At 41.8% G+C, this 24,177-nt stretch overlaps 1 protein-coding gene across 5 annotated transcripts in view; it reads left to right on the top strand.

The window, feature by feature from the left end:
* Positions 1-18,030, top strand: part of SEMA6A (sema domain, transmembrane domain (TM), and cytoplasmic domain, (semaphorin) 6A) — a 60,821-nt gene extending 42,791 nt beyond the window's left edge. For all 5 annotated transcript variants that reach the window (XM_010083493.1, XM_010083496.1, XM_010083494.1 and 2 more), the window contains one exon: positions 16,841-18,030. In XM_010083493.1, coding sequence (XP_010081795.1) covers positions 16,841-18,030 — 1,190 coding nt within the window. The remainder of the gene's footprint in view (positions 1-16,840) is intronic.
* Positions 18,031-24,177: the final 6,147 nt, after the last annotated feature.

Consider the following 24,177-nt stretch of genomic DNA (forward strand, 5'->3'; position numbering starts at 1 on the left):
AGTTTATGGAGTTAAGAGCTGCTGGTGTATTTGGATCTCAAGAACACTTCTGTAGATAGAGTATGTGGTAGAAGCTATTATTTTATAGATTTTAGAATCTGTATTATTATTCTTAATAACTGCAGCCCTTCCTCAGGTACAGAATTAGACGTCTATCATTAGCTATAGTCACATCATTAGCAACTCCTCTGTTTGGAGAGGGCCATGCTATTGGGGAGCCCAGGGGCTGTTCATTTCAAAACCTGACTCCAGAAGGTATTTCATATTGTACACAAGTGGCAGTGTTACTAAATTTGACTGTGACTATTGCTCCTTGAAAGATTTGCCAAGTGCTGACAATGCTTGTCTCCAGGGAGTCTGCAAATGTTCAGGCAGATTCTGCTGCGGTGAGAAGACAGAATTATATGAAACTTCAGGTACAGTTATGATAAAGAATGTAAAGTGCTGATTTAACAATATACTTCATAAGTAGACATAAAATGAGAGAAAAAAAAATCTGTGGCAAAGCAAAGCTTTGGACTCTTTTGCATAAATCAAACAACTGTTGTTCATCATGGGAGGGCTGAGTTTTGCACCAGGAAGTACATTTGCAGAGTATGTTTTACACAAACTTGTTGCTATATGCTAATATGTGCAAGGATCTAAAAGATACAATGCGTGTTTTATCAGAGGAAGCAGGGAAAAGTTGTTATTGTCTTGATGGCATTTTGGAATTATTCAGGAGAGGATTTAAAGTGGAAAAAAATTTGTCAAAACTTATCAGTTGAGTCAGTGTTTGCAAGTCTGAGGGGGGAGCTGCGTTTTTCCAGGTGAAGCAAATACTCTGTATTTGATCTGTATTATCATCCTGGCGCTGGCAGAAGGAACTGACTGATCATAAAAAAAGTGTTAGGCTAATGGGAGAAGCCACCGTAGTCAGTTCTGCCAGGATGGGGCTCGGGAAGAGCTGTAAACTCAAAACATGTGTGCCTGGAGGAAGCTATGCAAACATTGTTGTTCTTTCCCGTGTCTCAAACTGTTGTACACACAGACATAAAGCAGATTGCAAGTACTTTGCCGTTCACTAACAGTTTCATGTGCTGAGGAAACAGTGAAGATCGAATCAGACCAGATCCTTCTCTTACTACACTTTTAAGTCTTTTGCCTGCAGTCTAGTAAGAGAGTGCTGTAAGAAAGGGAGTAGGGGATTTGCCCTGATTCTGTCTATGATTCTGTAGCATTTGTCTGAGATTTGAAGTGAGAGGTGTGGTTACTTGGAGCTGTAGTGCTTCACAAAGAGATTTCACCTACAGAACACAAGATGACATGGGACCTAGTCCTTTTAAACTTTTATAGATCCACGTCTAGCTTAAAACCTACTTACTTCTCCCATTAAGGTTTAAACAGAGGTTGGTTAGATGAATCTATGCTATACAAAGTCCTATAGATTTTTTTTATAAAATGTTCTTAGGTAAATTAACATCAGATTACTGTAAATCAGATCCCTGTTTCTCGAGAGGGGGCTTATTTACATTTGTCATATATACTAGCTGCTTGGGTGAAATACTAAAAAAATCTTTATTTTAAAACAAACAACCTTATATTTGTCTAGAATGGCTCTACTGAGCAACTTGTCCTGGAACTGAATGTCTCAGAGACTAATCATGGCATACGTGCTGTGGGGCACCATTTTAGCTCTGTTTGGATAAATACCAGAAAGCCATTGTTAGCAGTTAAATGGGACCAAATTTGTCAGCAGAGTTTTTAATGGCCAGACACCTGTGTCACCAGACCAGGCTAATAACTAACAAACATGCCAGAAGATTGACGACCCGACCACGCTGGAGTTGCTGGTATCTTGTGGCATGCAACAGAGTACTCTGCAGTCAGGATTAAGGGAACACACCAGAATTGTCCAGAGGAATGACACTGGTCCTTCCTCTGTTCTGTCTTGCATGTATAAGCTGTCTGCTCCCAGGGCTAGCGACAGCTAATCATCTCAGATGGCATCCTCAAGTTCAAACAGCGGCTGTACAAAACTAGCTGCTAATTATAAACATTGAAATTGTGTATAAAATTGATGAAAGAAGAATGGTGGAAGGATGTTTCTGACAACTAACTTTCTTCAAACTTGTTTCCATTATGTTTTTGTAAGTTTCTAAGAGAACAAGAGCGAAAAGACAGAGAGGAGACAAGGCATGCAGAGAAGATGACAGAAACTAAGTCCCTGGGTAGGACCATATCCTTAAGCCAATTTTAATAAAAAATTGGGATTGTTATAGAATACAGGGCAGCAATTTAGTGTGTCTTTCTCTGTGACTAAATCTTCATTTCAAAACTTACATAAAAAGCCCCACCTCATTTAGTCACAGATTTTCTATAGTAACCTTCTGAAAGTGTAAGGAGAGGAACAGTTTTCACTGCAAAAGATAGGCAGGGGTGAGGAAATCAAAATAATGGAGGGGGTATATTCCAACACACACCAACAGCCTGTGCCACACCTGAAGACATGCCTATACTTTAGCAGTGGCAATAACTTAAAATTTTCAGGAATCAAAATGTTTCTAGATTTTGGTAACATTATGGATTTCAGATTTAACTAACAGAAGTGGAAGCATGAGTAGCAAGATTAGAACCAAGAGCCATTTGCTATTTAGTAGCCAAAAGACATTGGTAATAGAAGAGGTTGTGTCGATGTGCAGCTCCTGGTTATGGAAAGTATCAACTGAGCTTTTCCGTCAGAATGTCCCCGAATTAGTAGATCCTACAAATAAAAGAAGGGTGAAGTTTAAAATGGAGGTCATCAAATGTCAAATGTGGCTGCAGGAAACAGCAGGTATCCTTGACCTGTAGTTGTCTGCCTGCACAGATTTAAAGTCAGACTATCCATTTCCAGGCTGCAATGAGCAGTAGAAGCCTGTCTTACTAAAACAGGGAAAAACTGTCATTGCCCCAGGACCTTGATCTGCTTTTTCAATAAAAGAGGCCATGTCTAATTTGTCAAGGCAGCTGCTTGGGGTTCAGGACATTAAGAGCTGTTGTGTGATAGACTAGATCCCCAGCTGCATTCATCCACAGTCACCCGGTGAGGACAGCTCAGTGGAGAAACACAGGCTGCCTCATGCTCTTGTTTGACCCTTGTAGCACTGACATATTTATCAAGAGCTGGGAATTCGCTGTAGGGTATGCTGGCCCCACAGGGCCGCTACTCTATCTGGAAATAGCAAAGCATAATCGGTGGACAGGATGTTAAGTAACACCAAGTTTCATTTTTGTGGTGTTTATATGGAGTACAGGGGGACGTTGTGCCATACAAAGATGCCAAATCGGGAGGGCAACCTAGCTGTTTAAATGAGAGATTTCTGAAACTGGTTTGAAATTTGAAAGGATTTAAGACCAGAAAATCTAGTAGCTGAAAGACACTTCAAGCACCTTTGGTGTTAAGTTAATGCCAGTGTACAATTAAAATGTCAATATGCTGTTAAAGATATTTGAATAATTCATTTTTCTCATATAGGATGTGCCTAGCTTCAGTAATTGTATTAATTAATAGGTAAGACGTCCAGTAGTAATTTTGCAATGACCTAAGCATTGACAGTCCTGGTTCAGAGAACTTTTAATATGGTCTCTAGACTTTGAACTGTTTAATTACATGCCTCTGTACAAAACACCACCTACCTCCTTCTCATATAGATAACCTTTTAGTGAATGGTATCAACATCCCTTTCGGTATGTAGGAAGGATCCTGACTGACTCTCTTCCTTTTTTTTCTTAGTTTTCTTTAAGACTGTAAAACAGGTGAGCTTAGTTCTTTATGTCAGGATGGGCTGGTGTTTACTGATTAACAGCATGCGGTTAGTTAAAAAAAAGAAAAATCTGAAGAGGGCATAATTTAGATTTGGCCTTATTAATTTTATTGAACATTAAATACAGATAACAAATGTGGTTGCGTTTGGAAAGCAGTCATTCTTATGAATAGTCTTAGTTCAGTCAGGTGTTTAGGCAGGTGTTACTTTGAGCTCTTTAACAGTCATTTAGTGGGACACTATAGTCTCTGGTATCCGATTACTGTTGCTGTGACTTTTGCTAGATTTTAATCATGTGTTCTAAGATTTTCTGTGCCAATAGCTGAGAGAGAGGATAGGGAAAAAATATGTTGTTATTCTCATGTTACACAAAAGAGTCTTAAGGGCATTTGATTGAGAAGTTTTGCAGCTGATAGTGCAAATTTACCATTATATCAAATATGTGCATCCTGATATCCCTGTGAAAAGAGCTTCATTGGCCAAGCTGTAAGTTTTTGAAAAATCTCAGTCCCTCATACCCAGAAAAGACTTGTCACAGTTAGGCAGTTAAATACACAGACAACTCCATGAGCATTGAGCATTGGTGCTGTGACTGATAAGCACTTTAACCACCAGCTTATAGTCTGACAGCCCTCCCTGCCCCAGCAGATCAGAATATATAGAGTCCCTGCTGAAGCAGATTTTAACAGCTCCACTGGCATTAGAATAGCTTGGGGCAGTTTATAGAGAGGTTGCTCAGGAAGCATTAAGAGGCATTTCTGGCACAGCTGTACAATACAGCAAACATTTGGAAATGGCTAACAGCACATTCATCATCAACTTTGTCTTGGCCAGGAAGAATACCTGAAATAGCAAGTCCCAGTGGATAGCCTCCAGACCAGTTCCAGCCTCCCACATCTACCAAAGTGGTTAGCCCTAGATATTAAACTGTAGTTCTCCCACCAGCAACCAAAGATTGCTATCTTCTGTGAAATAAAATCTCAGATGAAGGTGCAGCTTGATAGCATTGTCACAACTAGGCATAAACTAGACAGTTCTTTCATATGCTCAACAAGGATTTTTTAATTGGAAAATAACACCAGCTGCATGCTATCAATAATATGCCATCTTGTTCATGTTCCATCCCATCTTACCCACAATTGTGATAGAAAATAAAAGAAAAGCTGTTTAAAAAAAGGGGGGAAGCAGGTACATTTTTAAAGCCCTACAAAGCTACTGTTATTCACTATCATATTCTTGCAGAAAGAAACAGAGGCGGTGTTTTGGAGAGCCTGAAAGATGTGAAATTACTAAACACAAACAGTACCAACACAGACCGGGAACTTAAGAATGCACAGAAACACCTCCTGAACAGGCACACCAAAGCCTTCATTAAAATAATTCCAAAAGTCTTTTGAGAAGCACATATTTTCCAGGTGCTTCCTCATTCCTTAGTCAGAGAACTATACTGAATTCCTGTCTGGAAGCAAGGAGGGTGAGTGAGACAGAAGCCATAATGCTGAGTAAACACTGAGTACCACTTGTTTTTAAAGAAGCTAACAGAAGTGGTCTTGTGATGTGGTACAGAAAAGGCCATTGGTAGTTTCTTTGAGCCTGTGGTCAGCACTGGAGAAATTTAATTCCTGCCACCAGTTTATAACTCCCATCAAACAGTTCAACAATTCTCCATGTGTATTCAATGCTGAATGAGTCCCAATCAAAGGCTCTCAAAGAAGGGCACAGAGCAGGAGTGCCCTCTGTCCCTTATTCTGCCTGCTATCCCCCTGAACCTCTTGCTTTCACCACAGAGCCTGCACAGAGGTTTGGGCAGTCACAGCTCATAATAAAGAACATAAAGAGCACTGCTCTTTTTTTTTTGCAGATAGTGTTCAGCTTTATCTCTACAAAACACTAGTCTCTATTCAGTGTCTTAAAGAGGTCTTACAGTCCTGCAGCGCTTTATATGCTTTTTGTCTAAATATGACCAAGCTACAGGCAATGCCCTGAGGCACTCATCCAGTAAGACCAATTAATTTTCTGTACCCAGGGGGATTTGTATATCTCAGTGTGCAGTTCTCACTCATTGAACTAAATTACTGATACCAAATCAGTGGGTACTTTCATATACCCAGCATCACGACCTGGAAAGACAATACAGTTAATCTCTACTTGCTCATGGCAAGACAACTTGATAACATCAGCTGTCCTTCTGCAAAAGGTTTGGTCTCACCTGCACTGTGTTTAGAAAGGAGGAAAGAGAATGAAAAGAGACTGTGATAAAATTTGATAGGGTCCCAATGCTGGGAAAAAAAATGAGGCTTTAACATCTCACATGGAAACTTATATATCTGTAGATCAGTAAACTTCTCTTGAGAAGGAGTCTACAGATATGAGAAAAAGCCAGTCATGTTCCTTGTTGTAGCACCTACCTTCACATTGATTAACTAGCTGTGCAAGCTGCCTGGTTTGCCTGCAGCTGTGGAAAATACTGGCTTAAAGAAAGAGCATGAACACAAACTGAACAAACACTACAGTAAATCCAGAAAACAGATTTGATCCAGTACCAGAACTGAGTGGAAGGCTGGGGGAGTTGTGTCGCAGAAACACTGCTGCTTGTGAGATGTGTGATAAAACCTAGGGAAAATAAAGGTACATCTGCCTGGCCTGCTGCTGGATAGTCAAGAGGGTGTCTGGATGGGCTTTGAATCTATGTGGGAGAAGACACTGCTTTGCACACACTGCAATGGCTAGATTGCTGCTGGCCCCAGGGCAGCTTTCTTGGAGCTGGGTCAGGTGTCTGCTGGTTAAAGTACGTCATCTGAGATGAAGCTACAGGTTCACCTCATCCAGGGAAGCAGACTGGCTGGAGTAATCACTGCACGTTAGAAAATGCGTAGACAGGAAACACCAATGAAGTTACGGCATCAAGGGTTAATGTACATGCAGTGCCTGCAAGGTAGGGAGGTGATAAAAGAAAAAATAGGTCAAAAAATGCAGACAACTATAAATTTGACAGACAGAAAAATGCATGAAGGAAGCTGCCACTGGAGACAGCAAATGAAAGTGAGAGAGAGAGCACCAGGACAAGAAGTCCATCAGGGAAATGCTGCCTTTTACCTCAGGGTGTGGCTGGAGTAACCCTGCTTACTTTACTGGAGATACTGTGGATTCGAGTGAATATAACTAAAAGGAAAGAAGCCTTCTGATATTTATATTGAAAGACTAGTGAGATACAGAAAGAGACCTAGCAGTAAAATTAGTCTTGCTGGCTGATACAGCTAGTGTTTCAAACTCATCTCAATTCCTCAGTCACCTAGTGCATTTAAAGCTAGATGAGGCTATAGGACTGCAATACGGAGGGAAATGATAAACCTAACATCAGACATGTATAAGCTTCTTTTTGCCTTCAGCACTGGCCCTGCAGATATTTCTAGAAAAAGCAGTCTTGTCTTATACTGATCAGTGGGGGCATGTTTTAGTTCTTAAGTCCAGGTCTTTTGTGTACACCTGCAGTGTTCGTGAGTGTAGGAGAAATGAAGAGTTAATCCACAGTGTCTGCTTTCTGTTACAAAATATACAGTGCTGGCATTTTAATGACAGAAGAGGTTGCATCTTCCCACTGTGTAAGAGCAGATCTAACATGGGGTCCAGCTGTGTTTCTAACATGCACCAGCAACCCATCTGGGGGCAGAAGGACTATCCCTAAGAAATGCAGTCTATCTGCATGAATAAACGTTGTTAGTTTGGTCCATGGTTGTTCAACAGTCTTGGGTGTTTAATAGATGGCTGCTTTGTTCAGCTATGATGTGTTCAGTCACACTACTAGGTCAAAACTAGCATTTCTATTTTTGTGTCTTTAAAGAAGATCAGAGCTGATGAGGCAAAAAAATTTTGCTTTTAGGTTGTATGCAATGTTTGAAATTCAACCCCAATTCTTCCATAAGGCTGCTTTGAGCTTCAGCCTGCTAAGCAGAGCTGCTTAAGTTAACATTCAGCAAACTTCGCTTTTCCCTGTTGTGCAGAAAGGCCATAGTTCAAAACAGGCTGTAGAAAAAAGAAGAGGAAAAACCATAGAATTTCTCAGTGACAGCTTCTCTTTCCTTGACACTGTCTATAAAAACTGCTTCCAGAAAGGCACTGGGCTGCCCAGAATACATAATGCCCACAGCAGGGGGAAAAAAAAAATACAGCATTTGTTCTGCACCATCAGAGGAGTTCCATGCAGTGAGTGAAAGGGGAACTGTGAAGATGAGAGATTCACTTTGCAGGCTACAACAACTTCTCTGGAGCCCTGAGATCATGCATATTCAGACAAACATATGTGAATCTGGTTTAATCCAGCTGTGAAAGATCCCCTGAAGTAAACTAGTAGAGAGCAGCTGGATATGTTTAAGCTCATCCCAGGCATAGCAGAAAGGTCCCAGAATGTGCATTGAGCTTTTTTTACATCATTAGAGGAAATGCAGCAGACGTTAAAGGAAACTTGTGTTTTAAGATGCAATGCAACATAAAGTTTGCTTCTGCTGAGACAAGCAGCAAAAGATTTAATTTTCCTTGACATTTGGATTTTATACATCTTGTTTTAACTACTGTGAATGCCTGTGGTTTACTTTTTTAAAGGACCTGCTCTGTCTGCTTAGTCCCTATCACACAGAGGCATCTAAAATTATCATTGCTCACTGGGAAAGGGTGAGTGGTGAAGGAAAGTACTGAAATCAGGAAAGTTCAAAGTGATCAGCCACTGCATACCAGCTGCCAGTGGGAGAAAAGTTGTCAAGCACTTGCTAGTGCAAGAGCTGGCCTTGAACCTAGCCGCTGGGAAGAATAAAATGGGACTGGCTTCAGGACTGTAATGACTTTCATCATTATATTACAGATCCAGGAGGTTCTCCCATACCTGCAAACTTAATAAACTGGTTTATTTACAGAGATACTGCTTAGAAGTAACACAATTTAAAAAGCTCTTAAGAGCTTGCTCTTCCACTCTTTTTCAGGTCTGCTTCCCATTTGTTTCAGTGGGTGTGGGAGTTGCCTGAGCATGAATTTGCCAGTTCAGATCTTGTGATTTCCATCTATAACAATCCCTTTCAAAAAAGAACTGGTTGTTTCTAATTTCTTAAAATTCACAAGTGCAGCCATGGTGTAGGTTTTTTATGGCTGCTGTGTCATGCAGAAAAATTGGATTGCAGGCTCAAAATTGAACTGAAAACATAATTTAAATCCATTCTGAAAATGTTACTTCAGGACTCACAGGTTGTCTCATGGACATGGTGGACGTGTTTCTCTCACCTTTCTTGCTTAATTTACTTAGCTTAAAAAAAATACAAGAATGAAAATTCTCCATCTTCCCACTGAGAGCAAAGCCACCTGTTGACCTCTCCTCCTTTAGTAAGTTACAACCATCATTTTTCTATAGAGAGTCATGTCAACAGGCATTTATCAAAAGTGGAGAAAAGTGATATAATTTGGACCATTGGTAAGGAGAAATACAACCACCCTGAGAGATCAATAGATGAACCTATCCCAAAGGGATTGCTTCTGAAATAGGTCTGATTAAGGGCCAAAAAACCCTGACAGAAGCCACTACGGCTGATCTGATTGTTTAGATCCTTTTCTAGGCTTGGTTACATGCTACTTCAGGCATATTATATATTGATTTTCTTTTCATATTTTTGAAGTATGATTTCTCCTCATACCTCTAATGATCCCCAGGCCTCTTGTAGCTGAAGGTTTTTTTCTTTACCAAACTCATTTTTCTCTCCATGCTCATGCATCCTCTTTTTGTTTGCTGGATATCTCAGACTGCTAGCTTGGGCAACTGGCTTTGAGAACCATAGGGCAGAATCTGGGGGAGATGGATTGCTCTTCTCAGCACATTCCTGCAAAACTTCAGAGTTGCAGACCTTCACAAATCAACAATACAGCTTTATGAGAGGGGAGGGGAAAAAAAACATTTGCCAGCAGCTTTAACTATGAATGTTTGAGCTGGTGACACCAAGAGTCCAGAAAAATTAATACTGTGTAGAATTGCACTGAGTCAGCAGAACAAGTCCTTGTCAGCCAGAAGGAAGATGAAGGAAAAAGCTTACTTACTGGTTTGAACAAAGCAGTTCCAATAAAGTGGCAAACATCGAATCATTGGGATTATAATGTGGTTGGTTTATGTCAAACCTTGAAATTATTCATTAAGAAAAACAATGAAATAAGATCTCAGATATGCATGATCATTCCTGAATTTGCTAGCACTTTAAATTGAGTGGTCTAGTCTAAATGCATCTGATTTTTTTTTTAATTTCTGTTGCTGGCTAAAAAGGAGGAGGAAAGCTTGTTAATACCTGCAAGGATTTTCCAGGCTGAAATAGTCTTTTAGCAGCATGAGACTGCCTGTAAACACAGCTCTAACACCTGGAGACATATGTTGAAAACCTATTCAGTGGTATTTAAAAAAATATTCCGAAACCCATAAAACCCTCAATTTATAATGAGTCTATACCAGCGTTTCTTGCAAGTCTAAGCAGAGGGAGACATATATCAGACAGAGAAGCTGTGGCATGTGCTCTGGGGTACACCTCTCACAGCCACACATCATTTCTGGGACAGAGGTGTCTTTGTGTCCACACTACAGCTAACTGTAGTGCTTGAACTGAAAGGTGTTATTTTTGGTGACAGGTAGCTAGGTTATGCACACAGAGAAACATGTGGTTATGGAACCAGGTATTGCTCTCTGCCCTGCTCGTGTTGTTCTCACTGACTTCACCTTGGTTGTGAAAGAAGGCATCAGCCAGACTGTTGCATCACTAAAATGGCCTCACATTAAGCTCTTCAAACTGGGAAGTAGTTGTTTTGTTTTCATTCATCAAGCGGTTGTGAGGGTTATAAGCTGGAATTTCAGTTTGTGCTCGCTGAGAAGCGTACGCCAGAACCTAGACTTAGAGGAATGTGACTGTGGTCTTCTTCTTGATGTTCTGCCACTCCGGTCGCTGATCACAGATAAGATAAAGAACTGTAGGCTGTATCGTGGGATGTTTCTTTTTATACTGTACATGCTAAAAGGACACAGCTCTTTTGCTGGGCCTCTGGAGCCGAGTTCTCCATTCTACAGGTGCCTGTTAATTGCTGTTCTCCTGAGACATACACTTTACTTCAGATCTCTTTCCAGGTAGACCTTTGATCAATACTTTTCAACTGCAGCTTTTCAGCAGGTTTTAGCTCACTTTCATTTGCTTCTCAAAAAGTAAGTCAAAGACTTTACAGAATTCAAAAGTATAATAATTAATGCTTCCCCATGAAAAGTAAGCCATTTATCCTGTCAAAAAAGGAAGCTTGTCTGGTTTACTGTAATTTATTCTGTCAAAAAAGGAAGTTTGTCTGGTTTAATATAATTTATTCTAGGCAAATTTGCTTTGGCTTTTTTTTATCTAATTACTTTATCATCCTTTGGACTCTCATAGAATTGATTGTTCTATCACTTGTTGCAGTGTCATTCCCATTCTAAAAATTGGACTGGCAGGTCTGTCATTTGTTAGGTCTTCCCTTTGGCTCATCTCAGAGGCAGGTAATATGCTCGTCCCTTTCCGGAGCTCTTGATGCTTTTACTTCCTCCAGCGTTCTCCAAGATACTGCACAGTGTCTAGAAATTGCTTTGGGTAGCTCCTTAAGCAATCAGGGACAAAGTCCTTTAGGCAGCTTGAATATATCTACATTATCTAAATAATTTTACCTCTTTTTCTATTCTCGTTGACATTTACTCCCTGACTTGGTTACATTTCTGATCACAAATCAGATTGGTGATTTTTGATGAAAAGTGAAGCAGGAAAAAGAGTAAATGCTTAAAGTCTCTATGTCTTTCCTTATCTGTTCTCCTTTATTGAAGTTTGTTGTACAAATATTCATTATTCTTATTCAGTTATGCTCATGCCAAGTATTCTTCAGAATGATGAACACTATTCCTTTGGGATTATTTCATCCTAATTACATTTCTGCCCTCGGAAGTTCTTTCCTGTTGGAATTAGAAGGAGCAGAACATGCCCAGAATAGCTTCATCAGCATTTTCATACAATAATACTCTCAGCACTGCGCACATCTTGCTTTTCAACTTGTTTTCTAGCAGATACAAAGGTACCATCCTAACCCTTGAATACTTCTGTTAATTGGTGAAAAAAAGAAGCCTCATCTCCTTCCTGCTTACAATGATCTAGTATACAGTAGATCTATATCACTGAATCACCTCTGGTCTTTTCTCATTCAAAAGTCTGCTTCTCACCTTTTTCAGAACTTTAGAAAAAGTATATGTATTATTGACACAAATTTTAACGTCTCCTTGCTTTCTCCCCAACTACCTTTAGTGAACAAGCTAGATAAATACTCTACTCATGTGATTTATCCAAGCACTAGCTCATTTCAAAATTGAAACTCTTTGAAGGTTTGGAAACATTTTTTCTTGATGTCCTCTTAACCAATCAACCAGACAGCCAACACTGTGTACCTTACCTACAAGCTCTGATGGAAGAAAGAAGGAATTATATATATCAGAATAATACAATACCATTTCAGGTCTTCTTTCTTATTAGAGTAAGAAGAGGTGATTTTGCATGTTCCAGACTTACAGTACAGGGCATACTGACTGAGAAAATGAATGGTGATGTCAGGAGATGCAGACAAAAGGATGTGGGATGAAATTACAGAAAGGTAGTGGAGGAGGAAGGATCAAGTTATCTACGGGAATCAGAATAGCTATGAAAGTGGAGGATATCAGGCCACTAGCCTGGCTCTTTTGGTAGCCAGAGAAATAGTAATACATCACATGTGGGAAGACCCTGAAGTTGTAAGCCCAGTTGTGATTTGCAAGGGACAGAGCTTAACTTAACTGGAAGACTTCAGGGAGACAGATAAGTGTCAGCATGTTTGTGGCATTAGCAACATATAAGGTCTGATCCTTGAAGGTGCAAATATTTAACATTGTCTATGTCTTTGAAGCTTTTTCAGTTTTACTACTATTTTTACCACCAGACCTCCCCTGATTATAATGCTAATACATGTTATTCTGTCAACAATATTGCTTTGCAAAGAACAGCTGGTTTTATCTATGGTGATAAAGTATCCATGTACTACAGAAAAAAGTCAGGAGCATGGATAAGCAGCTCAGACTACATAAAATGAAATAAGCAATGTCTTTTTGCATTTGGAAAGAACATATTGCAAACAGGAAAGTACTAGACATAATATTTTTAAAGTGAGAGTATTTAATTTGGAATAATTATTAAATGTAAGATAAAAATAATCTAGTGAGATTTATATCAATCATATTTTACAGTCTGGTTCCATAGCATTTTATGCATCCAGCCCAGTCAGTTTTCTAGTACATAGTGTCTTAGAAGGATGTCAGATAATACATAGCTGTATGACTGTTTAATAGCAGATATTTCCTCAAAGCTGGGAGTCCAAATACTTTACTTGACTTTCAAAAATGTAGCCCCTATATTCTTCTGATTATTTGCTCCATTTATTTTAATTTTTTGAATAATGGGTGCCGATGAATGGTGCTTTACAGAGCCTTGGGGACTGTGTTGTTCTTTAAGAACTCCAGAATAGGTAAAAGCATTCACAATGCAGCCTGTAAAGTGTCACAAACACTGTCCTATCTGATTGCTTTCAAACTGGTTTGTTTTGGGTACCTGTCTGGGATTACACACTTGCTTATCCATCCCAGTCTGTGAAAGCAGTTAATACTGATGCTAGGGGCTTGAGATGTTGATTGACAACTGCAATTATCAGTTATTCCGTATCAGATTTCCCCCCCCCACCCCTGTGATCATGACAGTAGGATGCTGAACATTCCTCATACTTTTTCACTACTTAATTGTATCTGTTACATAAACATTAGTGCCATGTAACATTAGTTACATTAGTTACATTAGTCAAGTCTTGCCCATCTTATTTTAAAGTTGTTGGGATTGCTTGCATAACTAAAGACACATAGATGTGATCCATGATAAAAAATAAATTATATCATTAACCTGACATTGTGTCCAGAGAAGTTCCACCTGCCTAGAGCAAAGCCACTAATGGTAAATATCCTTTAACTCTAGTACAGAAAACATAATAAACATCAGGAAGGTTTGAGCTCAAGAGGAACTAGCTGGAATCAGGCTGTTTGAAGACCCTCATAAATTTCTGCTGATAAAACACCTGCAGCATGAGTGACATTGTTTCAGCTCCCCTTTTCTTGAACACACATGGTCACTCAGTCTGAACTGTGTGGTAGTTTTGTAACATGAGTTGTAATGATTCAATATCCTTTGGTAATGTAAAACTGAAGATTTCATGTTGCTTTTGTAGTCAGGTTTGTGCTTACAGCTATCATTCGCAGAGCAAAGCTTAGCCTAAAGCAGAAGACAAAGGGTGGAGAGTGATGTCAGCAGGAAAGGCATGGACATGAGCTTTAAGCTGTTCCCTCACATCCTATCACTGGATACCTGAGAGAAAGATCAGCACTTCCCTCTCCAGCCCCCATCATGAGGAAGTTTTAGATAGCAATGAGGTCTCCTCTTCAGCCACGCCTCATCAGTCATGCCCTGTAGTAGTTTCACCATCTTTGTTGTCCTCCTTTGGTCACATTCTAATATTTTTATACGGTTGGCTCTTTCGGCCACCAACGGCACATTGTTGACTCATAGTGAGCTTACCAAGAACCAAAACTGCCAGATCCCTTTCTGCAGGGCTGCACTCTACCTGCATGTCCCCCAGTCTGTACATAAAAGGATATGAAGTTAGTAAGGCATGAACCCATGCTGACTTTGACTGTAGGTGCTTTCACCCTTAGGCAGGCACTGAGCAAGAACTTTAAGTCTTTTTCGTGCAAAAAAAAATTGGACTTAAGTGCTCAGAGGGGCATATCTCTAAGAAGCTTGTGCATGGTAGGTGTCCATGAAATTAGGCGTTTTAATTTGAAGCTCTCATAACTTCATGCCCAGCAGTGCGTTTCTGGATAAGACTTAACACTTCCCTGACCACCTTTCGCACCCACTTAAGACTCTCTGATTCTCCAGTTAAAGACCGCATACAGTTTTACAAGTGTTAACAAATTTGGTCTCAAAATGCTGCAGAGACTAGCATGTAAATATCAGCAGGTGTAAGGTCCACAGAAGACCAACACCTTTGCAGTGAAATGTAGTTACTGCTGACTGTGCTGTAACCACTAGACTGTGCTTCTGGTCTATATACAGCAATTTTATATGTGGATTTAAATTACAAGGCTAGGTTCTACCACTGCTTGTTAAGTGCTGATGACAAAGAACAGAAAAATACTCCTCTTAAAAAGCTGCTGGGCTTTAAAAGAGGCTTCTCTTAGAAACACTTAATTTGAAGATTGTTTCTAATCATATATTGTTTTCTGAGATTTACTTTCTTCCCCTTATTTTTTTACTATTAAGACATTTGTATGAATGCGGGATCTTATTTTCTTAAGCAAACATCTGCTCTTGCTATTTATTTTCCTTGTGAAATCATAATCCTGTATTTGTCACAGCACAATAATTTCTGTGGCAACCAACTGTGATGTCACATGCAGGGGCTTATGATTTACAGAGATGCTTTGCTTTTAAATATAAAGTTCCTATATTGTAAGCAAATATCCCTTGTCCACCTAAATGCTGCAATTAAATGGGGACAGAAAAAATACATGCTATAGAAGCAATACCAAACCTAGCCAGAATACATACCAAAGGTTTCTGTGAGATAGTGGCAACTTTCCAAGGCTATTTTAAAATAGTTTGCTGAGGAAATATTTTGCATTTGGTTCTAATTCTGGGCCACTAGTACCTTGTTTGCCAAATACATGAAAAGACATTATTCTAGAAGGAGCCAATTTACGACATGAAAGTTTTGTATCTTCTCAAAGTCTCAAGAGAGCCTTGGAGGTACATATTCTGTCTTGCTGCCTCTCCTGTAAAAAGGACAAGGATTACATTTCCTTAGAGTATGTGGAGCTTTTAATGCCCTGGCACTTGGACCCTCTCTGGAGAAAGAGGTGGGAGAGATGCTCTGACAGCTCCTTGTCAGGCTGTGGCTGCTCCTTGTTAAGCACTAAGAACAAAACCAGAAATGAAAAAAGCAAACTAGAGGCTCAGTGCTTGTGTTTCATTAGTGCTGCTGGCTTGGTGCCCAAGTATGTCAGAAAAAAAATACTTTCTCCAGAAATTCAGAGTATTGATTAATGCTGTATTAGGGACTTCAGATGGAGGAGGTGCACTCTGCCAAAGATGCCTTCTCTGACAGGGGGAGCTTGAAGGGGTAAGATGTCACAATGATCTCTGACCACAGCACAGGACCACAGGATGAGGCCCTCGGAGACAGGGCTTTCAGCTGAGAAAGCACAGGCTTCAGCACAGAAGTCGACCTATTCATGTGCTCAGAACAAGAGAGAGCTGTTAAAATTAAAATAGCAAGGACAACCATCTAGCAAGCTTAATAGATTTCAACACTGTACTCTAATAGTTATTTAAGCATCCTCCTGAAGCTCAGCCATGTGACACTGACTTTTAAAACACATGACAAAGATAACAGAATGATGAGCAGAGAAAGAAGCCTTAAGCAATGTGGGATGCACTTCTCTGGTATTCGGAGACCTTCTGTCTCTTCTTTTTAAAGGTTTTTCAGTGTGAATGGTTTACCATAGTAAAAAATAAGATTATAATATCTGAGGAGAGATTGAATGGAGGGAGGGGAGTAATCAGCAATATGTCAGAGTAGAAATAATAGCTCTAACCTGCTGAAGTCAGCGTGAGTTGCTCTGGGCCAGGATTTCAAACCAATTGCACTGGCCCTGCAAGTAAATGTTCTCTCGCCTCCTGAACTTCATAGTCTTCTGCTCTGGATCTGAAAGCTGTGCTGACAGCCCAAGGCTGCACATGCAAGATGTAGCTGCCAGGTACAATGTTTCCAAATTTGGGCAAGCTGATGAAAAATCACCTTGCAAAACACAAACTCCCCAGGGCATGCCTTTGAACAAAGTAGATAACGATAAGTAGCTTTACTTGTGCTTAGTTTGCTTAACCACTGTATGCTGTTTGTTGCAGGAGTGATTCGAGAGAGTTACCTGAAGGGTCATGATCAGCTGGTGCCGGTCACCCTGTTGGCCATTGCTGTTATTCTTGCTTTTGTCATGGGGGCTGTCTTTTCGGGAATCATAGTGTACTGCATCTGCGACCATCGCCGCAGAGATGTGGCTGTCGTGCAGAGGAAGGAGAAGGAGATGACCCACTCCCGCCGCGGCTCCATGAGCAGTGTTGCCAAGCTCAGTGGCCTCTTTGGCGACACCCAGTCCAAGGAGCCAAAGCCTGAAGCTATCCTCACGCCTCTGATGCACAATGGCAAGCTGGCTACCCCAGGCAGCACTGCCAAGATGCTAATCAAAGCTGACCAGCACCACCTGGACTTGGCTGCCCTGCCAACCCCTGAGTCCACCCCAACCCTGCAACAGAAGAGAAAACCCAGCCGTGGCAGCAGGGAATGGGAGAGGAACCAGAACCTCATCAATGCCTGCACAAAAGATATCCCCCCGATGGCCTCGCCTGTGATCCCAACTGACCTGCCACTCAGGGCTTCTCCTAGCCACATTCCCAGTGTTGTGGTCCTGCCCATAGCCCAGCAAGGCTACCAGCATGAGTATGTTGACCAGCCAAAAATGAGTGATGGGTCTCAGATGTCAGTGGAGGACCAGAATGCCACCCTTGAGTACAAAACTATCAAGGACCATCTCAGTAGCAAAAGCCCCAGCCACGGGGTTAACCTGGTGGAAAATCTTGACAGCACGCCACCAAAAGTACCCCAGCGGGAAGCTTCCCTCGGGCCCCCAAGCTCCTCGCTGTCGCAGAGTGGCCTGAGCAAGCGCCTGGACATGCACTCTTCTGCATACAGCGTGGACTACAAAAGAAGCTACCCTACAAACTCCCTCACAAGAAGTCATCAGACGTCAACCCTGAAAAGAAACAACACTAACTCCTCTAACTCGTCCCACCTCTCCCGCAATCAGAGCTTTGGTCGGTGTGACAACCCGCCGCCGGCCCCACAGCGAGTAGACTCCATACAAGTCCACGCTGCTCAGGCGCAGGCTGTGACTGTATCTCGGCAGCCGAGTCTCACCACCTACAACTCGCTGACGAGGTCAGGGTTGAAACGCACGCCCTCGCTAAAGCCGGACGTACCTCCCAAGCCTTCCTTTGCTCCACTCTCCACGTCCCTGAAGCCCAACGATGCGTGTACATAATCAGAGTCGGGGGTAGGGGGGAGGATGGCAATTAAGCAGAAGTTGCCCTTGAAAGCCAGCGTTCTGCAACTGTTATCGCTCACTCCTCTGAGAAGATGGTTGTTGCAAGCTGAAGATGTGTTGGATTTCTGCTCTCTGGGAAAAGTGGAATATTTTTTTAAACCCGAGCCATATGACCCATGGTTGAAGGTTTGCAATTGCAGGACTCGCCCCCACAACCCAACAGTTCTTTGCTCAAAAGACTAACCCTCCATCACAAACATTGAGCCAAAAGCACACAGGTGAAAGATGACTGTGACATTTCACCCCCTGCCCCCAACTGCACAGTGCATTCCTGAACTGGGATAGAGTGCTCTGAAAAGCAAAACATATAATTACAAAAAACAAACAAAAAAGAATCCATTGATAAAGCTAACTCGGACTTAACAATGGCAGAAGTTTACTACCTGCAGGTACTGTGAATGATGCCCATCAGTGTTACAGCCATTTGGTTACAGCAGTTAAATGCCGTGTTGGGCAAACTATGTTATAGATTTCTGCTATCCTTCTCTTTTAATAAATAACATGTGACTGTTAACATAAGTAACTCCTCTTATTTATTGTTCAACTTTTGTTTTTCCTAAGGAAATGACTTCTGCATATCATCCTGTGAGCAGCTCTTCAGAGAATTACCTTGAAAGTTATACCTATTTAACGTGAAACCCATTAACTGGAGTAATTGAAACTCTTTTATTTTTCCAATAAATTCACTGAGATAGATAAGTTGGAGCTGGAATTCTGAACTTTGTGCCTGGATTGCCTGATTAGCTGAAAAAAAAGGGGATATCTATTTAAGTCTCTCAGCTAATTAGCTGGCTGGGCCTCTGACCTAAGACAGCAACAAACAAATACCACAAGTTCGTAACTTCTGAAGCAACTGCAAGAGAAACTCCTAAAAGCCGCACATTTGTGCACCATTGCTATCAACGTGGCTTTGTCAGTAGCTAATACTTTCTGTAAAGGCACCAGCTTGTGATGTGCCATCTCATTTCACCTTGCATGTGAGACGGCAAACAAAATCCTCAAACAGTGTGAACTAGTTAATATGCCGGCTGTTACCATGCATAAATTATGGTCTTATCACACGGGTTTTTCGTGGGAATATATCTGTGAATAGCCTGTTTTCTTCCACATGTAAATTTGTGCCTTACACCCTCAGTTGTGTATACTTGTGAGCTGTAGTATGTAAAACCTTTTTCTTTTTCCCCTTTGAGTAATGCAAATATTTATTGATCCTTCCTCCTCCAAGCCCCTTCAAGAACTGGAGTAAAGACATTGAACGAAGAACGTGGTGGTTATTGTCACAACCCTGTGTCCCTCAAGAAATTGGGCTAGCACCATACCCTTCACTTCAGTTTTGTTTTCTAGCCATGCCAAGTCCTCTCTGAAAATCACCCACAAGTGGCAATGTTCCCAGGGCACCACGCTGGGGGGTTTCTGCCGTGCCCAACCTCCTGCTTCCCTTTACCACATGTCAGCATGGGGTGCATTCTCACTGGGCAGTGGGGAAGTGACCAACACCCTTGTCCTCGGGGCTGGTGTGTCCCCTGGCAGGGGACGAGCGCCGGCGAGAGGGGCCAATCCCTGCAGGAAGCCTGGCCGCGCACCCCGCAGCACGCAGGGCACATGGAGCTAGGATGGGCAGGCAGGCTCCTGCTGTAGCTACCTGCTGCTCCAGAAGGATGCTGCATATACTCCTTTGGGGAATTTTTTTTTATTTTACCTTTGTTTCTTTTGTGTGACTGTGCATGTAGCTAGCATGGGAGTGTGCGCGCTCACAGGTGTGTGCGTGTGTGTGTGTGCGCACAGGTGTGTAAGTTCCTTTCCAGTCTTTCAGTTTATGCAAAAACGTAGATGTGTTTTTAATCTGTTACAATAACTGTGTCAACATACTGTAGAAAAACGATGGGGATCGCTTCTAAGCTTTTTTTATATATATCTACTGAACAGTATGTTTGAGTAAGGTGGTTGTTTCTGTTTCAATTTGTTTTTTAAAATTTTATACTTCCATTTGTTTTTCAGGGGTTTTGTTTCTGGATGATCAAAAAGACAGATTTTAAGTCCATTAGCTTATAGATGGTATATATAAAGTCTGGATGGTCTAGACCAAAGTGTGTAACAAGGGTGCTGCATGTTCTTTCATTTCATCATGGCTTCTTTTATGAAACAGTTTTGTTCACCCTCAGTGAACTATGCAGACTGGAGTAGATAGATCTGTATCCAAAGCAATGTTGCTGTTTTAATAAAAACAAACAGAAAACCCTTTGAAAACAGTAGGTAGCAAGGTAATTTTTTTAAAAAATCCACCAACTCACAACCTTTTTACCAGTCTCCAAACCCCTGGAGCACCAAATGTGCAGGTCCACTTGGTAGTACCCCACAAAGCATTCTCCCAAAACGCAGAGATGGCAACAGCTTGTGCGGCGATCTGCCTTCGCGACGTACACTACACTGGTTACTGGCTTGACCTTGAAAAGCGCATTTTGTACTCAGTGGGTCTTATGTTTTCATCATTTCCCACCCCCAGTTCCCTTCCACCCTGTTTCGAGGGGTTCATGAACCTATGTGTGCCTTTGCTTTCCACCCTTGCTATACACTGGTAGATGCAACAAATTCAGACTCTCATTTGTTGTAAAGGTGTAAAGTATTGTGATGTCACCAGTTTCCCTTCATTTCCACATTCCCCTAACATCTGATTCACAACTTAATGTTTGTTGTAAAAAAAAAAAAAAAAAAAAAGAAAAAGAAAAAAAGAAAAGAAAAGAATAAAAGGCAAGAAAGAAAAAAAGAAAGAAAGAAGGAGAAGAAAAGAGGAAACAAAAGCTCTTGATTACATATGGTAATAAAACCAGACTGTTTTACCTTATTTCTTGTGTCTCGGTTCTTTTGTTTCTATGGCAGTTTATCCTTTTCCTTAAAAAAAATACAAACAAATGTGATGCTGATCATTTAGGTCTGGTTATGGTAAAAAAGAAATTTGTTGCTTTCTTTCTCTCATAGAAGATGAACTTGATTTTAGAGTAAGGTGATGATAATTAAAAATTGAATCACTCTTTTGCTCTTCCTCTATTCATATTCTGCATTTTCTTTTTATGAGCTTGTTCATCATCAAATATTTATGGCAGACTTGATAGTTTAAAAGATCAAGGCTGGGATTTAAGCATGCGTGGTCCACCAAAATAGATCATCATACAGATGTGACTTCATCTCCAGGCTTTACATATTAATAACAGAGGAGGCTGTGTTTTCTTTTAGCAGGCATAAATCTGTTGTGTTTCATAAGCCTGATTTAGAGGATGTTGCCTGAGACTAATTCTACAAGAAAATGGTAGTAAACAGATAAATAACAAAAGAGTATATAATCTCCTGAGTCCTATGAGTCATTAAAACATACCTGCGTTCTCCCTATGGATTTTGTGTAAATGGGGATCTCTTATGCGCAGCCCTTACAGTACAGGTAAATGCTTCTTTACATTAGTTACTGGCCTTTGTGACAGGAGTTTCGTGTAACCCTATAGAAACAAGGGATTCAATCCAGTAATTTAGCCTTGATCGCATCGTACTGGAACTTTCCTGCCCTGCCAGGACCACCCTGTGCTGGACCTAGAGCCTTGCTGGTACATGCCGGTCCCCCCCATCACACCACAGATAGCCCTGGCACTGGCTCTGCAGAAAGTGGTGAAGTACTGGCTTTCCTCAAGGAGCAGGACATGATGGATTTAAAGAGAGAAGTCACAAAGCTCTGGCACATACTCCTCAGTGGAAAGCAGCAGGCCCCTCCACCACTCCATCTCCCCTTCTTTGCCCTGAAGGACACCAGGGCTCCAAAGCTAGTAGCCTTGGTGTAGCAGTGACGTGCAAGAGCCCAGCATTGCAAACATCATTTTCCAGAGCCCTGCCCACAGACACATCTCTGTTTTCTCCTCAGGTGAGAAACAGGCTTCCTTTGAGCCAGGCACACTGGCATGCAGATGTGCGGTGTGGCGGCGGGGAGGATGCCCGCCGTGGCTGGGACCTGGCAGGCTGCCTTGAGTCTGGGGACTGGGGCCACACTCTGCTGCATTTGGCCTGCATGCTCCCCAAGTTGCAGCAAACGGGAAAGCTCTCCGGGTGCTTTGGGACATGTATTGTTTTCAGGCCTGCAGCTGGTCCTTTGTGAAGTTACTTTGTCCAGCTTTATTTGAAGTGCTTCATATCAGCAGCAGCTAGGGAAGCTATTCAAAGATTAATATGCCTCTATTATTTTAACACTAATATCAGTATTCCTCTATAAACAATTGCAGGCTGCTGCTTGAAGGACAGGGCCCAAGAACGCCTCTGTCAGTGGCACCGGCTGCCTCCTTTGCAGAGCTCCTCCATCTCTTGCCAGTGAAAGGAAGGTCCATGTAAAGCACAGGAATGAAGAAGGGAGGGTGGGAAGGGGGGTGCCCTGATGCACAAGCTCTACAGGGTCTGTAACCGCTCTGCTTGTCTGGCCACAAACTGCTGCCTAAGGGAAGGTGAACCCAGCCCCTTAAACCGATCTTCCCTTGCAAGACCTCCCCAAATGTGCACCTCTGCACTGGCATACACATAAGTCTCTGACAGAGACCTGTCTTACCGTATGTCTGTGCAGAAATGGCCAGGAGAGGAACTGAAGGGAACGGGGTGTGTCAGACCCCACTGCCCTGGTGGGGGTGTTGGCCAGCCAAGCACAGCACAGGCACCCCCAGCAGCACCCTGCCAAGGAAAGGCCCATCCGCAGAGAGCCCACAGCTCCCCCTGCAGAAGAGGCAGTGCCCTCAGCCTCCTCTACAGGGGCTTTTGACAGGGGAGGAGGCCTCTGAGCTACGTGCTGTCCACTTGAATCCATCCCTGCAGGGACCACTGGTGCCACACTGCAGAAGCTCCCTGGGGTTGAACAGGGCAAAGAAGACACCCAGGAGAAAGCAGGGTTGCTTTGAGCACTTCAGTCAAGTTAGTGTCACCTTATTCATCATATTAATGGTACTCATGTTGACCTCATTTAGCATGTCATTGAGGATGCGTGGAAGTTCCTTTCCAATCAGCATTAATTTGCATACATATTTTTACACAAAATGAAACCGAGCTGAGTGACTCAAAACAATAGGCCTCCGTAAATAAATCCAGGACCACCACCATGTTCCTCCCCTCTCCCTCCAATAGGCATACCTTTTCAAACTACACAAGAGTGTAGTTTCAGAGATAACTGCAAATCCTGCCCTGTTGTAGCTTCTACAGCAGGGAATATTTTGCCCCAAAAGCTCCGCACATGAAAAAAGTGTAGGCAATCAGGAGAAGCAAGGGCAGTTCAGTGCACTTTACTGCCAGCAGGATGGCAAGACACAGGGCTGATTTTGCATGAAAGGAGGTGCCAGAACAGAGTGCCAGAACAATAATACATTGACACAAGGAACAACACAGCGGTCCAGCTGATGGTCAGAGTAATTTCTAGGATGCAATTCCAGATCATTCTTCTGTCATAAAATTAGCGGGATTGCTCTGTAGTCTCTTCCAGGGCTGGACATGGATTCTTGCTTATAAAGCTTGTTTAAAGGAATGCAGTGGACCTCAAGGAGTAGTCTAGTCTACCCCACTGCAGTGAGGCAGGATCAAGCAAACTTAACCTATTCTTGATGGCTTATTGTCTGCCCTCTCCTTGTAAACATGTTTTACTCTGGGAAGATGTGAAAGTCACTCAAGGGATCAATGTCAAGCGCTGCACAATGTCCTAAAGAAAATAATAAGCTAAGGATGTGGGTTGGAGTGGCTTAGTTAAGACCAGTTTTTTATTTATCCAATTAAAGTTAATTTCGTAGAAGCATGGCACCTGCTCCAACCAACAAGTGTTAGAGAAACACATTCTGTGTGTAATATTCATATGCTTCCTGCATGCATGTGTCTGCTAATGAGTCTCTAAGTAGTCTTTTTACTACTTTTCCCCCTGTTTTTTAAAGAGTGGAGATACTTTTCTTTTCAGAATAAGTACTAAGACCATCATCACATGCCTTGTGAAGGAGAACGATGATGTGTTAGACTTTTTTGTATGAATAGAAACAGGTAAATAGTCATCTATCCCCCGACTTTGTAATTTAAACAGTGTAAGTC

The sequence above is a fragment of the Pterocles gutturalis genome, unplaced genomic scaffold (genome assembly GCF_000699245.1).
Source record: "Pterocles gutturalis isolate BGI_N339 unplaced genomic scaffold, ASM69924v1 scaffold47165, whole genome shotgun sequence".
Classification (NCBI taxonomy): Eukaryota; Metazoa; Chordata; class Aves; order Pterocliformes; family Pteroclidae; genus Pterocles; species Pterocles gutturalis.